This window comes from Syngnathus floridae, chromosome 17, assembly GCF_059516105.1.
Source record: "Syngnathus floridae isolate MCC-2025c chromosome 17, RoL_Sflo_1.0, whole genome shotgun sequence".
Taxonomy (NCBI): Eukaryota; Metazoa; Chordata; class Actinopteri; order Syngnathiformes; family Syngnathidae; genus Syngnathus; species Syngnathus floridae.
The window spans coordinates 3,046,954-3,060,414 of NC_142429.1; the positions used below are offsets into that span (position 1 = coordinate 3,046,954).

At 49.0% G+C, this 13,461-nt stretch overlaps 1 protein-coding gene across 10 annotated transcripts in view; it reads right to left on the bottom strand.

Moving 5' to 3' along the window:
- Positions 1–13,201, bottom strand: part of cep112 (centrosomal protein 112) — a 51,015-nt gene extending 37,814 nt beyond the window's left edge. For 4 of the 10 annotated variants that reach the window (XM_088358040.1, XM_088358036.1, XM_088358042.1 and 1 more), the window contains exons 1-19: positions 13,081–13,201; positions 12,705–12,810; positions 12,366–12,556; positions 12,092–12,255; positions 10,129–10,210; positions 9,159–9,230; positions 8,423–8,470; positions 8,276–8,350; positions 6,946–7,026; positions 5,471–5,570; positions 5,087–5,205; positions 4,747–4,890; positions 3,799–3,953; positions 3,486–3,615; positions 3,319–3,411; positions 3,157–3,216; positions 2,482–2,561; positions 424–559; positions 132–239 (exon numbers count right to left, since the gene is read on the bottom strand). In XM_088358040.1, the coding sequence (XP_088214166.1) occupies positions 132–239; positions 424–559; positions 2,482–2,561; positions 3,157–3,216; positions 3,319–3,411; positions 3,486–3,615; positions 3,799–3,953; positions 4,747–4,890; positions 5,087–5,205; positions 5,471–5,570; positions 6,946–7,026; positions 8,276–8,350; positions 8,423–8,470; positions 9,159–9,230; positions 10,129–10,210; positions 12,092–12,255; positions 12,366–12,556; positions 12,705–12,810; positions 13,081–13,110 (1,974 nt within the window). In that variant the 5' untranslated portion in view covers positions 13,111–13,201. Of the gene's footprint in view, positions 1–131; positions 240–423; positions 560–2,481; positions 2,562–3,156; positions 3,217–3,318; positions 3,412–3,485; positions 3,616–3,798; positions 3,954–4,746; positions 4,891–5,086; positions 5,206–5,470; positions 5,571–6,945; positions 7,027–8,275; positions 8,351–8,422; positions 8,471–9,158; positions 9,231–10,128; positions 10,211–12,091; positions 12,256–12,365; positions 12,557–12,704; positions 12,811–13,080 lie in introns of those variants that run through there. The other 6 variants (XM_088358037.1, XM_088358038.1, XM_088358039.1 and 3 more) reach the window with 6 other exon arrangements.
- Between the last annotated feature and the right edge of the window lie 260 nt (positions 13,202–13,461).

Consider the following 13,461-nt stretch of genomic DNA (forward strand, 5'->3'; position numbering starts at 1 on the left):
GCCATGGTATCCGAATCAAAAGCGTGTCTCTCATCAGGAGGGGGGGGGATAACAAGATGATCCCGCTCGGGTGTTGGTCACCGCGGCGAGACAAAAAATGCTTTCTGCCATGTTGAAAAGTCAACACAGACCTGCTGCTGGTGTTTTTGTCGAATGGCGTCCAGTTGCAGGGAGAACTCTTTGGACTGATTTTCACGGAGGCACCTGGAATGCTGCAGCTCCTCCTCCATCTTCTCCATCTGAATCACAGCATCACACAATAAACGACATTGTGAAAATAGTCGATTTGCAAAACTAACAAGACTCATCAGCAGTCGAAGTGATGAATAATGAATACTCCAAACTTTCTGTATGCGCGTCATGTCGCGTGAGCAGAGGTCTATATGGACGAAATCAAAAAAGTTTGCCCTCGCGGCGGCAGACCTGCAGCTTGAGTTGGACCTCGGCCTGGTCGGAGCTGAGCTTCACTTGGCTTCTCAATTGCTCCAGCGCCGCGTCAGCCCGGCGCAGGTGCAACTTATGGCTCTCCCGACTTTTGTCCAGCAGCTTTTTGGTGTCTCTGTCAACAAAAACCCAGACAGGCGTCAACAAAGAAAGAAAACAGGATTGAAAATCTTGATGCATTTTATGATCCAGATTGGACCTTCTCCCGTGCAGCATTTGAAACCAATCGCAACAAGAACACAAAATGGGCGATTGTGCAATATGTGTTGACACATGATTGAGTCTGTGAGCGTGAAAAAGGAAGGGCAACTGAGGATTGAAAAACAAATATGTGCACTTTTGCGTCTCTTTATATAGTTCTCGCTTTGTAATTTTGGTCTCTCTCATGTCGGACATCAAACGACAAAGAAATTGCCCCCCTCCCTCTCCAAATTCCCTTTCCCAATTTTGCGTCCTCTGTAATTATTAATCAGACTCAATGGAAGTACCAGCAGATGACAGCAAGGAGGACGCCCGTCCGCCCAGCCAGCCATCAAGAAGCAAGCGGAAACAAACGGCTGTTGAGAACTTGAGTGACAAGCATGCTTGGCCAATGAGCGGTCGGAGCGCTTGAACCAAGCCAAGCCGTGACCTCCAAGGAGGAAACTTCAAAAACCATCCAAAGCCAAAGAGTCGCTGCCGATTGCACGGCAGCGACGGCCTTCCCTGGGAAAAAAACTTTTTGGGCGTGCGTGTGGTCGCGAGAGTGGCAGACAGCGCGTCACCGTCAATAACAGAGCGACAGGCCAAGATGAGAGGACGCAGAAAACGCAGTGCGGAGGCCTGGCAGCAAGACACACACAGGCGCAGGGTGCCGGCGCCGCTCGGCCTCAAACGGATCCCCGCTCAGGACAGCAGGCGCAAATTAAAGATGTGCCTTTGCTAAACAGGAAGTCTTCTCATCCGAAAATTCTCAGCGGGCATAAGAGAGAGGTGAAGGAGAAACGCCATCCCAAAGGGGCGTGGGAATTTTCCAACAAGGGCGGGAGAGGTCCGGCATTGCTACCGTTGCGCATCAGTAAGCCAAGGAAACGAAAATGTCGGGCTCTTCAAACTGCTCAGTTAAAAGTTTGCCATGTTTGCTCCCAATGCTACGTTGGATGGACTGTGTGATGAAAGAAGCGTGTCATGGAAGCCATGACGCACAGCCGACAAGGAAAGCGCTCTCAAATACAGAAGCCTTTGCTTGCCACTTGTCTCAAAGCGTTTGCTAGCCAGCCAGTCAGCCTCTGCGCCTGTGACTTCATCCAAATGGAATGATAACGAATCCACACGCACTTCAAAGAGGAAAGAAAAAAAAGTGTAAGAGAGACAAAACTGAAATATTCAGCGTCTTCTGTAAAAGAAAATCAACCAGGCTTGGTTTTCATCCACATCCCTAGAGAAAGACAAAGAGAGGGGAGGGGGGACGACGGATGGATGCAGATTAAAAGACAGACCACAAAAGGAAATAAGGACAGAGCAAAGGACTGCTGTCAGAAGACAGAAGTGGGACGCGCACACGCACACGCATGCACATTGAGACATCCCTAGATGCAGTGTTGGAATTTGATTGTTGTTTGCTTTCAATTGGCTCGCCACATCGCTTGAAGCTCCTTCAAGCACACTTCGCTGTCGTTGCACTTTGAGTTACTTGAGCCCAAATGCGTCACGCAGAGGGCTGGCTGGATGGATGTTTGCACGTATCACAGATATTTCAAACTGAGCAACCAAAGCATCAGAAAAACATCTGCAAAACGTGTTGAAAATGAATTCCAAAAAATCTGATGGAATGTTTATCGCACTCCACCTTGACGTTGCTTTGTATTGCTGGCTGTTGTTGCTATGGCAACGTGGAGCAAAACCTCAAATGGATGCAGCAGCAGACAGAAATGAATGGTTGGCGGCTAACGTAAGACGTTCCAAATGGAACTTGCTTTAGTTCATAGACACAAACACAGTTTGCTAACCAAAACAGCAGCAGCCTGCAAGCACACATTTAAAACAATTTCTGCATACTTGAGAGCCTCCTCTAGCTTGTCTATCTTCATCTTGGCTTGGCTCCTCTCTTCCTCTGCCTCATTGTGCAGCACCAGAACCTGACAAGGGAAGCGAAAGGTGAGCATGTGCACGTGACCTTGCGCACACGCCAGCCCGCTGAGCTCACATGAAGGGTGCATTTCTGCCGGTCGGGACCTCTCATCGCGCGGTGTTCTGGCCGCCATATGAGCGAGCCAGCAAACGAGCCCCTTTTCATGGCACACGGCAGACAAGTTGTGAGCATGTGGCCTTGACTGTTGCAAAATCATCAAGACGGCGTGACTGGCTTTCATGTGAAGGGACCTCAATTAAGTCAGTGTGCAGGGCTCTACTTTAAGTTCTTGCAGGTGGTACTTTGAAGATGACCCAGGTGCGGTCCAGTTTTTAAACCTGATCTCCAGCTAAAAAGTCTGGTCCAACTCAGCTCATTAACCAAGGCCACTCACTTTATGAGTGCTTTGAAGAGGACCTCTCCACATTGGGAGCGTGCGTGCTTGTGGCAACCAGCGCTGTCTCGTGCGCTTTTCTTTCAAGACTGCCACTCGATCAGCTCTGGTTTAACAACAGGCAAGAGGAGAACGGGGAACTCTAGACTTTCATCTGGACCCGAATCCAGGTTTGCTCAAGTGGGAGTTTTGTTGGAGGAGCACGCACCTTTTTGTCATAGCTGATCTGTAACTTGGCTTTTTCCTCTTGGGCCTTCAAATCCTGATCCTGATGCGAGGCCGACAAGAGTGCGACGTGTAATCAATCAATCAATCAATCAATCAATCAATCAATCAATCACTCAATCAATGTGCCTGGCAATTATCGTACCCGTACTTGTGTCTGGTGCTGATGTTCACTGACGAGGAGCTGCTGTTTGAGTTTCGCCAGCGTCTTCTCAAAGTCCTCCATCACCTCAGAGGCCTGCAAGAGTGAAAACAATCTGAGTTTGCTTCATCCTGTCTGCTGTTGTTGCCCTTGCATTTTGGGGTTTTCACCTTAGCTGCAGCCAGCGCGTGCTCGCCACGTAAACGCTCGACGTCGGCCTCACTTTTGGCTCGGAACTTGCGCAAGGTTTCCTCAAACGACGCGCTCTGCTCGTCCTTCTCTTTGTGGAGGGCCACCAGTCTGCAAGCAGCCAAGCACAAATACAACTTGGTGCTCACTCAACACGTTGGCCATGAGCAGGACTTTTTGGGGGGGCAAGAGGCAGCGGGCCGGTTGCCAGTCAACAGGATTTCACACTATGGCGGCTTTGGAGCCACACAAGGAGCCGTTGGGGACATTTCATATTTGGCTAAATACTAAAACCTTGTGTTGGCCTCGTGCAGTTGGGCACCGACAGCGGCGAGGGCGACCTCCAGCTGGGCCTTCTCCCGCATGGCCTTGTGAAGTGAGACGTTGCTCTTCTCTGCTCGGGCCACCTGCTCTGCCACTTGCCGCTCCAGCTCGTGCAGCGTTTGTGCCTGCCGAGCACATGCGCGTGCACACGCGCACACCCAGAGAAGTAAAGTCCAGTGAGTCTGAACTTGCGGCGACTTCAAATAAACTCCTCTCACACTGATTTTCTTCCAAGATATGAGTCATCAAAAGCAAAACACATCTTCACTACATAAACTGTGCCAAAGGTCGAAGCAGCTCTGCGGCAGGCAGCATGGGAAAGATCTTATCGTGTCAGTCTCTTGGAAGACCCCCCACCACCACTATAAACGAAAAAAGTATGGCAACTATTGCAGATTGGGAGGTGTCGAGGCTTTGAACTTCAAGCTCTACTTTTAGCATCGTTTCAAAGCGTAACCTCGCTTCAATGCTATTTTGGGACGTTCTTACAGCTAACCAGGAACACGCTCGACTAGACCAACATTAGAAAGAAAATAGAACAAAATAAAATGGACTGGGGCCCACTTGAGGACATACAATCTAAGGTTGCTGATGGGCTTCTAATTAAAGATGGCAAGCAGGGGTGGGGTGGAACGACAGCATGTGTGTGTGTGTGTGTGTGTGTGTGTGTGTGTGTGTGTGTGGTGGTGGGGGGTGCTAGCAGTGCAGCAGGCTAAGAAAGGAGCAAGAAAGAGGCCTGTGTTGCGCTGCCACGTTTTGACACTTTGGCAGGAGATGAGAAGGAGCACCTGCTCCACCTGGAGACTCATGGGAGCTAAACGACATTCCCTGTGGCACGCACGCACGCAAGCGCACACACGAGTGCGCACACACACACACACACACACAACACACACACGCACACAATTGTGTCCTCACGGTGGATTGCGAGCGGGCGTAATAGTCGGCCTCCATCTTGGCCAGCTTCCTCTTGGTGCTCTCCAGCAGCTCCTGGATGTTGTCCGTGTGTTGCTTCTGCAATTGGAACTTCTCCTTCTCCACCTCGGCCACTGCTGCAAGCAGCTGGTTATGGAAGCATCACATCAAGTTGAATGATTCTATTTCTTGGAACACAAACACCGTTTGCAACAAAGTTTGAGAAATCCAGCTTCTACTGACAACTGGCAGTGACATTCATCCTGAGTCTTATGCGAGTGCACATTTTTATTTTTTGCCTTGGCTCAAGCTGGAGCAGCCCATGCAAGCGCCTCAACTTTACCTTCTTCTCCCACTCATTTTTCAAGCCGTCGGCGCTCAGATCTGTCATCTTCTTCAGCTCTGCAATCTGCTTGTCTTTGCTCTCGCGGATGACCTCGGATTCCTTTAGTACACTTTGAACTGCGGGTGAGTCGGGGGAGGGGGGGGCACAAAGAGCAGTCAGGATGGGCCTCAGGGTATGCAGCACACAGAGATGTTTTCCTGTATGCCCGCTAATGCAATGGTGGTGAATCCAGTCAATAGCGGCTACAGATTTCAAGCTAGGCATGACAACATTTTACAGGACATTTTGGATGCAAGAACCAAAGCACTTTCACTCTGACATTACGGTAAACATCCTAGCAGTTAACCTTGCAATCTTGTGACCTCCCCCATCACAACTCACCTTTCCACTCGAGTTTGTGGATCATCTCCTCAGATTCCTTCTGTTGGGCCCGATAGCGACTCTTCAGCTCATCAAGCTCCACGTTCCTTCGGTGCAGGATCTGAGCAGGGCCATAAATATTCAGTGCAAAGTGATGCATTGAAATGGCGACAAAGGTATTGGGAAAGCGACAAGCGTTGAGGAGCTCAGCCCTGAGTAAGCCTCAGCAATAACAGTCTTTCTTCACAGATGCTAATGTTGTATCGTCTGGCTTGTGACAACCGAGTGGCATTTTGTGGGCCGCTCAGCCTCTCAGTTTTCTCGGGGTGCCACATGCAAATGAGGAAGACGGCACCTGCACTGAGGTGCCGCCGCGTGCTAACTGCACGCGCGTGCTCACTACACATACACGATGCTGCCATCTGTGCGCAATTAGTCAACGAGACCGTGGGGGGTTGGTGTGGCACGAGTTCGAAAAGCACTTCAAAAGCATGGCGGCTAGACGTATGTACCCCATACCATGACAAAATGTTCCTTGAAAATGGAGTTCCCATTTCATTGTTAAAGCAGATCACCAAAAGGTTTCACAGCCGAAATGACTGAAATTTTTCGTCCCATGGCAGCATACTTGAACAGCTAATGCTGTCATTCTTGGTATGAAATGGATGTGGGTGATGAAAGGAAGAGGGCGTGGCCGCAGCAAAGGGCATCACGCATTTCGGGAGACCCCATTTTTTCCAGCCCATTTCACCAACCCAGAGAAAATAATTTTTTATAAAAAAGACGGGGCCAGAGACAGTGCATGGGACGGCTTTTAGGTGGCCAATTTGGGGCTTGGTCTTCCTTTTGAAACCTCCGCCTCGCTCCAGTCTGGACACGGTTGGAGAGTTACATGAAGCAGTTGGCGGAGGCTGATGTCCTTGGTTGGCCTTTGCATTATCGAAATGTGGCTAATTAAAATGAAAGCTTCCATGAGGCTCGTCAAGAGAGTGCCTCAAAATGGCTTCTCTTTGAAGCCATTAGATGGAACACAGAGTCGCATTCAAAGGAAATGAAATTGGACACAAGTTGCCATCTGTCTTAAATTAAGAAGCTCGAGGGAGAAGCGAGCTGTCATTGCGTCTCATCACGCGCAAAGGGACGGGCATCTTAAAGCCGCCAGAGATTTTTTCCCCCCGTTTTAATAAAAAGCTTCTGTCGCCGTAACGGAAAGTCCTGCGGTGGACGTGACAGATAGCAGGTGCTTATCTGATGGGCACCCGGTGTGAAGTAAACCATCCCCGGCGCTTTGAAGAGAATATTGGGGGAGGGGGGGGGTGAGTCCTTTCCTTTTCATTAGTAACCAAGTGGAGATAAGAAATCATCGTGGCCCCTGAAGTCGCAGTCACTCTGGTGGCGAGCTCGAAAACGCAAACTCACAACCAGGTCAGAGCTGAACTCAAGTTAGTCGCCATCAAGAAAGCTGAAAGTGAAATGCATTGTTGTTGCGTTCTCACTTGGTCAATATCGGCCTCGTGTCTCTGCTGCATTCTTAGTTTCTCCTCCTGATGTTTGGACTCCAACACTTTGAGGTCCACCTGCAAACAGGCCAAGTCATAAACAAGACATCTTGGTTATCAAACCACAGGAGTGAAGCATGGCATGACACGTGTGTGACTGTGAGGCAAGGCTTGCATTGTGGAACACTCCTCACTCACCCATGGAACACAACAGGCTCCATTCATAAAAACCGTGACAAAAGCGCTTCTTCAATAACTGATACAAATATCGAGTTCCCACTGAAATTAATCATTACCACGATCCTGATGCCATTTCCCGTCAGCACTTGATCACGGTTAAATGCCACTTCCCTCTGATGACTGTCCCCTTGAGGTTGTTCCATTTTATTTATTTTTTTGTTGTTGGTCTGCCGCCAATTGTTGGCGCAGGAGCACAAGAGAGTTGCCAGAGCATCAAGGACGGGCAAGCGTGAGATGGCGGCGATTGAAAAGCAGGAGCGTCGGCACAGACCTGATTCAAAAATGGATGGATGGCAAGCAAGAAAAAAATGTGGAGGTGTCACTTTCTCAGCCACTCTTCAAATGCTCTTTTGAGAAACTTTGTCAAACTAGATCAGAGACATTCAAAACTTGTTTATAAAAGGCGGCGGGATGGGTGCGCTACACCTAAGGCTTCACAAGCGCCTTCAATCAGCCCGTCTGGGTGGCGCTGCTTTTTTCCCCGCCTCTCTTCTTCACAGTCGGAGCTGGCGAAATGTAAGATGGCATGTTTTTTGACACTTTGCTCTTGAAAGAATGAGAGGAGCTAGGAGAGGGTGCGCGTGAACGAGCACGTACGGGGGAGGCAAAGACGGAAACGGTTGCCCTCGGAACCGGCGCGGGGTCAAGGCCTTTTTCCTTGGGGGAGGGGCTGTCTACAGAGCTTGAAAAGCAAGGTTGCTTCCGTGCATCGTCTTTTGTCTTGTCAGAGATGTGCAATGTTGTGCCGTGTGACTGTCAGGACGCGTCATTCGGCTACCTCTGGGCCATTCCCGCAACCTTTCTTGCTGTTTGTCCAAATGCTTTTTGGTCATTTACAGTCATTGACATGCAAGATACTACTGGGCGGGCAGGATATAATGAATTCACTCACTGCCATTGATAGTGATATAAGTCCAAAATCCATTTTACTATAAGTATAGTATAGTATAGTAATCTGTCTATGTGTGTTGCTCCACCATTTGTGTTCAAAATAATTAAACACCACAATGGAGATGCGGTCTGCTAGCCCTTCCTTGGTGTTCTGAATTAATTTTTGTCAGGAAGCATTGGGGTGGCTTTAACATACCTGCTTGCTCTCCAGCAGCCGCAAGTGCACATCATCCATTAAGGTGGCACTCCGAACCGGGCTGGACTTGAAAATCTACGGCAACAAAAACGAGGAAGCCGTGCTTGTGCGACATGTTCATTGGGTTGGCCACGTGGGACAACTTACAGGCGATAAGGGAATCATCTTTTCTCGCAGGTACTTCGAGTTCTGCATCTGAAGCAGAAGAAAAAAAGCCTGGCGTTAGCCCGTGTGGCCATGGCGCGCCACGCCGACACTTTTTTTTTTTTTTTTACTCGACTTCAAGCGCTCAAGGTTGAGGCAAACTAGTAAAGTTTTTAATCTGCCGCTTTAACAAATATGCATTTAAAAGAGATGGCGGACTAAAAGTTTGCATCTTTGGAAGAAGAATGACCGAAAGAAACCAAAAGCCATCTCGGGCAATCTTGAAGTGTCCAGTATGTCCACCGAGCCAATTTGGTTCCAGCAATTTGAGCAGCTTCAGACGAGTCGAAGCCTCCCGAGAGCGAGCGCTGGCTTGTCTCGGCTGCGGATCCCTATGAGGAGGCCGCTTTGAAGAACAGCGGCAACTCCAACAACTTGTGCTGACTACAAGCGCTTCGGTTGCGTACACATGCGACGACACATCTGCTGATCTGGAAGAGGTGGCGGAGGGGGAAGCGGAGCCTAGCAATAAGCGTTGTTAGTAGGGTCTGTCGGGAAAGAAACAGGCCCAAGCCGCATTTTACACAATTTTGGGTTCTGTAAAGCTTTTTGCACATATGCCACAACGATACAATACGCACAAGAGTACGCACAAGAGCTTGAGTTTCATGACGACCCACCGATGTTGGCACGCTCGCTGAGGCGTATAGGTGCGCTCTCAGCACGCCTCTGGACTCACCGCTGGGTTCCAGCCGTTGATGCGAGCCTCCGGGTTGCTGTTGGCGGGAGACGTCTGTCCCATATCCACCTGCTAAATGCAAATTGGCAATTAAATACAGATGAAGAAATCAAACAAGGGAATTGAGAACAAGCACTGTGATTGGCACTTTGGGCCGAGGAACACTTGAGTAAGATGACAAGCTTTTGGCAACAACAATAAAAATTGCGAGCAGTCGACTTTGTGGCCTATAAAAAGTATAGTTTGCTTTTACGACATTATTCTTTGTCCAAAAGTGACTGTAGCATACAGCAGTTGTTTGAAGGTGTGGCCTTGAGTATCCTGTGGGTGGCTGTTATAAAATCTGCCCCTTCAAACGCTAACCCCCTTGCCCACAGGTGTTGCCCTCCAACAGCGAGAGCGTTGTACTCGTCTGTTATCTGCCATCTCGCCATCCTGTGTGCCGTCACGCTTCTCCCTCTCCAGATGTTTGGTGGTCCCACAAAATTCCGGTCACGCCAGCAATTCCACCGAACGGGAATAATGCAGCTAAGATGGCGACGCACCCTCGCCTAACCTCATTTGGACTTGTTTTACGCTGCATCGTTTCTACTTGCAAGGGACTGTGTTGATGCAAGCGCCGCTTACTCAAGCGGCAAGTTTGAAGGAGGAAGGTTCTCAGAAGACTGACACTAGGACCAGACGTCAACTTGTTAAGTTTAGCCAAGGTGTCAGTGAATGGAAAAGCCACAAGCCAAGGTGTCAGTGAATGGAAAAGCCACAGCACCAAATACGTTGCGGGAATTTCTTGGATGTTGGTGGGAAACGGACTTCCGGGCTTTCCCCAAAAACGGCCCACATGAAAGAAGAAAGCCAATCGCTTGTGTCGGCACCGGCGGGACTGCTGCCAGCAATTCGAGGTGGCATGCCAAATCTCTGGCAGTTACGGAGCCGCCGCTCAAAAGCCTTGATGGCGGCCGCTTGAACTCACCGCTTTGGCCTCGTGTATGGCCAAGGGCTCGCGTGGGCCGGAGGCGCCAGCTTCTCGCGGGGTCTCAGTCACCTGGCCGGACCTGCAATGGAGCCGTATTCATGGAAGAACATGAGGGGCAAAAGACAAAGCTTGAGTTTGGTTGAGTTGGGTTGGCAGCCCGCCTGGCTTGGCGTGTGCAGCGACTTCTGGCACCGCTTGCACACTTTGCATCTGATCCCAGTTGGACAAACAGCTGCACTTCTCCGCACGCCTCAATTAACAACCGCCTTGTCACATCAATGCCGCAAGCTAATTCCGTGCTCACATGCACAAGCTTCACTTGATTTCAAGGCTGAGAGGCAAATCAAGTTGGTCATGACTTCATGTTGCTTCATTGGCCTGCTCACGTTGCGCGACCATGTCTGAGCTGCAGCCTGACTTGCAGTTACAGCCGCGAAACTTGAAGCGGGGGGTGCACGGGTGGGGGTTCAGCTACGCAATCTCGGGCCTCGAAGTCAACAGGTGGATGAGGATAATTGAATCAGATGTGTCTGGAGTCTGAGGTTCTGAGATCAAAGAAAGACATCGCCTGATTAAAGTAGCCTGACATGAGTGCACCAGACTGACCTCCAGGTGCAGCACCAGGAAATCAGTCTGACATTGGGACGCAGAACCAAGCTGACACCCCTTTGAGCCAGCCAGAGTGTTTTTTCTCATGACTTTTGCCACTGCAAGTACGGTACGACTATCACAGAAAAAAAACGTCAGGAGATGGGGTGAAAGGTTAAAAGTTCTCACATGAGGATGAAAAGGACACACGGGAGACAGAGAGACGCACAGGGGAGGAAAAACAAGGACATAAAAGGGAGGCCCAAGAGAGGAGCCATCAGCTCAACTCAGCAGTGAACTTAGTGAAAGCAAGATGATGAGCTTGCTTTGCTTTCTTTCTAACAACACGGTCGCCCTTGTTTCCACAACATATGAGCCAGTGACTCTATCTTGTGGTGTCTTGGAGGACTGCACGACTGTCTTCAAGAGGTTTCCACTGGAAGCTTTCACAATGTTGTATAAACAGTGCCAATTGTTGCTCAGCTGTGCTCAACCTTTAAATTAACTCCGTTGTTGCGTTACTGAGGGGAAAGAATTCAGCAGAAACAATCTGCATGCCAGAGAGCGGCTATGTTGCTGTCTTGGCCACCAGGGGGCAGTAAAATACGAGGAGAACGAAAATATGCCTCGACTACTGCATTTTCTTTACTCAACTTCACTATTTATAGCGCACTTTGAAAATGAGCACAGCTGAACACAAAGTGCTGTACGAAAAGTAACAACGAAATCAAAAACAGTCAACACCATAAAACACTAAAACGATGCCTAGTGCAAAGCCAAAGAATAAAAATGTGTTTTATGATGGGTTTTAAGGATTGACTGAGCAGTCCATGTGGAAAGTCATCTGAGATACGCTCTAGCAGCTCGAGTATAGCTCAACCTGGATGTGGAAAAAAAAAAAAAAAAAAAGAAAAAAAGAGCTCACATCACATGAGTGAGCTAACGTGTTGTTGAGCATTCTCCTCAACAAGTCCAAAAGCGCAGGAAGGAGAGCACCTGCAAGATGAAGGAAAAAAAAAAAAAAAAAACCAGGAGCTGAGATGAGCAGCTCGTGGCGCTCTGGTGCTGTTTTGCGCCTTGAAAAGTCCAAATAGACAGCTCGGGTGATGTAAGGAGCGGGCAATGCCTTCCGCTCTTCACATACGGCATTGTTGAGCAAATACTCGACGAAGGCAATCTGGAAAGAAGCCCCCAGGTGCAACGTTTTCATGCAGATGAAGGAGCATCGCAAGCAAGCAAGCACCTGAGGAAATATTCAGTGTCACAGGCAGGAGACGCATACTACGAGAGGCCTGGCGTTGGTGTGCACTCACGTCTCATGTCCACGGTGGTGAGCGACTTCAACATGGACGATGTGAAGCAAAAAGCATACCTGGGAAAAGTCGTGCTTGGAGCCGAAGCGCTTCTGTCTTCTAGCAAGGGGACAGCCAAACTGTCCTGGGCGCCGTCAACCAGTTCTGCCGCCACCCAGTCAGGTACAGTCACCTTGCTGCGCTCCAGCGAACCTCCGATGGGTGGCTCGTCAAAGTAAATTGACTAAATAAATCACACAAAAGAGCCCATTTAGGATTTCTCAGACAGTTGGCATTATTCACAACGTTTCGACGCCCAAAAGTGCGTTTTATCCTCGCAATTGGATATCATACCATGTAAGCGGGTAGCGACTTGAGGCTGCCGCGTTGCGGTTTGCTGGCAAATGGACCTTCCAGGACGCCTCTCTTGAGCATGTGAAGAAGCAGACGGGCATGCAGATTGCGGTTCTCGTGACTCGCTAGACTTGAACTACACGTTGCCGGCTCGCACAGCTTCTTGACCCACGAGGCACAGTGCTGGCGCTCTGTCACCGACAAAGACACCCGGGGTGGGGAGGATGGTCAAGCAAAATTGACTTTTGGTTATAATTTGGTTCCAACACTTTGGAAAATTTCCCGCACAAGTTCTGTCTGTCATGATGTCATTCAAACTCCTTGACTATAAGTTCGTACCGGTCTTGTTGGGGTGTTTGAGGACATATGGCTTCATCTCCACAACAAAACTATTCAATTCCGAGTTCAGCTTTTCCAGGGACCCCTCATTTTGGTGCATTCTGTCCTGAAACGAGATTCGCGATCGGTTCGGGCTGTGAGGCACTTGTAGCAAAACATTAACACAATAACACAATGTTATTTTCACGTTCTTGGCTCCGAAAGACATTGACAGCAAACAAAAACATTGCAGCGCCTGCAAGCTAACAAGCAACACTGAAAGGAAGTTGGCGTAAACCTTTGCCGGATATTTTCATTCCTTATATTGCAACATTTACATCGTTAGCGCGTGAAAATAAACGCGATGAGCACGGTATAAATTTTAGTTTTTAGTTACCTTGAGAAGCGCTGCAGTGCCGAGTTTCATTCAAAATCTTTGCGTCTCCGCCCTACGCCACATCCGGTTTCCACAACGGTTGTTATGGAAACCTTGGTTTACTGAAAATGTAGTACCGATTATTGCCACACAGCGACGTCAAACTGCAACGGTGGCATATGCTGCATTCAAAGACTGTATTTCGTAAAACTCTAGTTGCTGGTGTTTATTTGAAATTGAGACACAATTGGGCTCAAGAGTGTCACAATTGAAATTTAGTTATAATTGGTGCTCTGTGTGCAATATATCAAGTCAATCTACGCGGTGCTCGGGTTTGTAACAGATTGAAGCACTGGCTACACTAAAATCCGACAGTCTTTAAACATGTCGTGGTTAACGTCA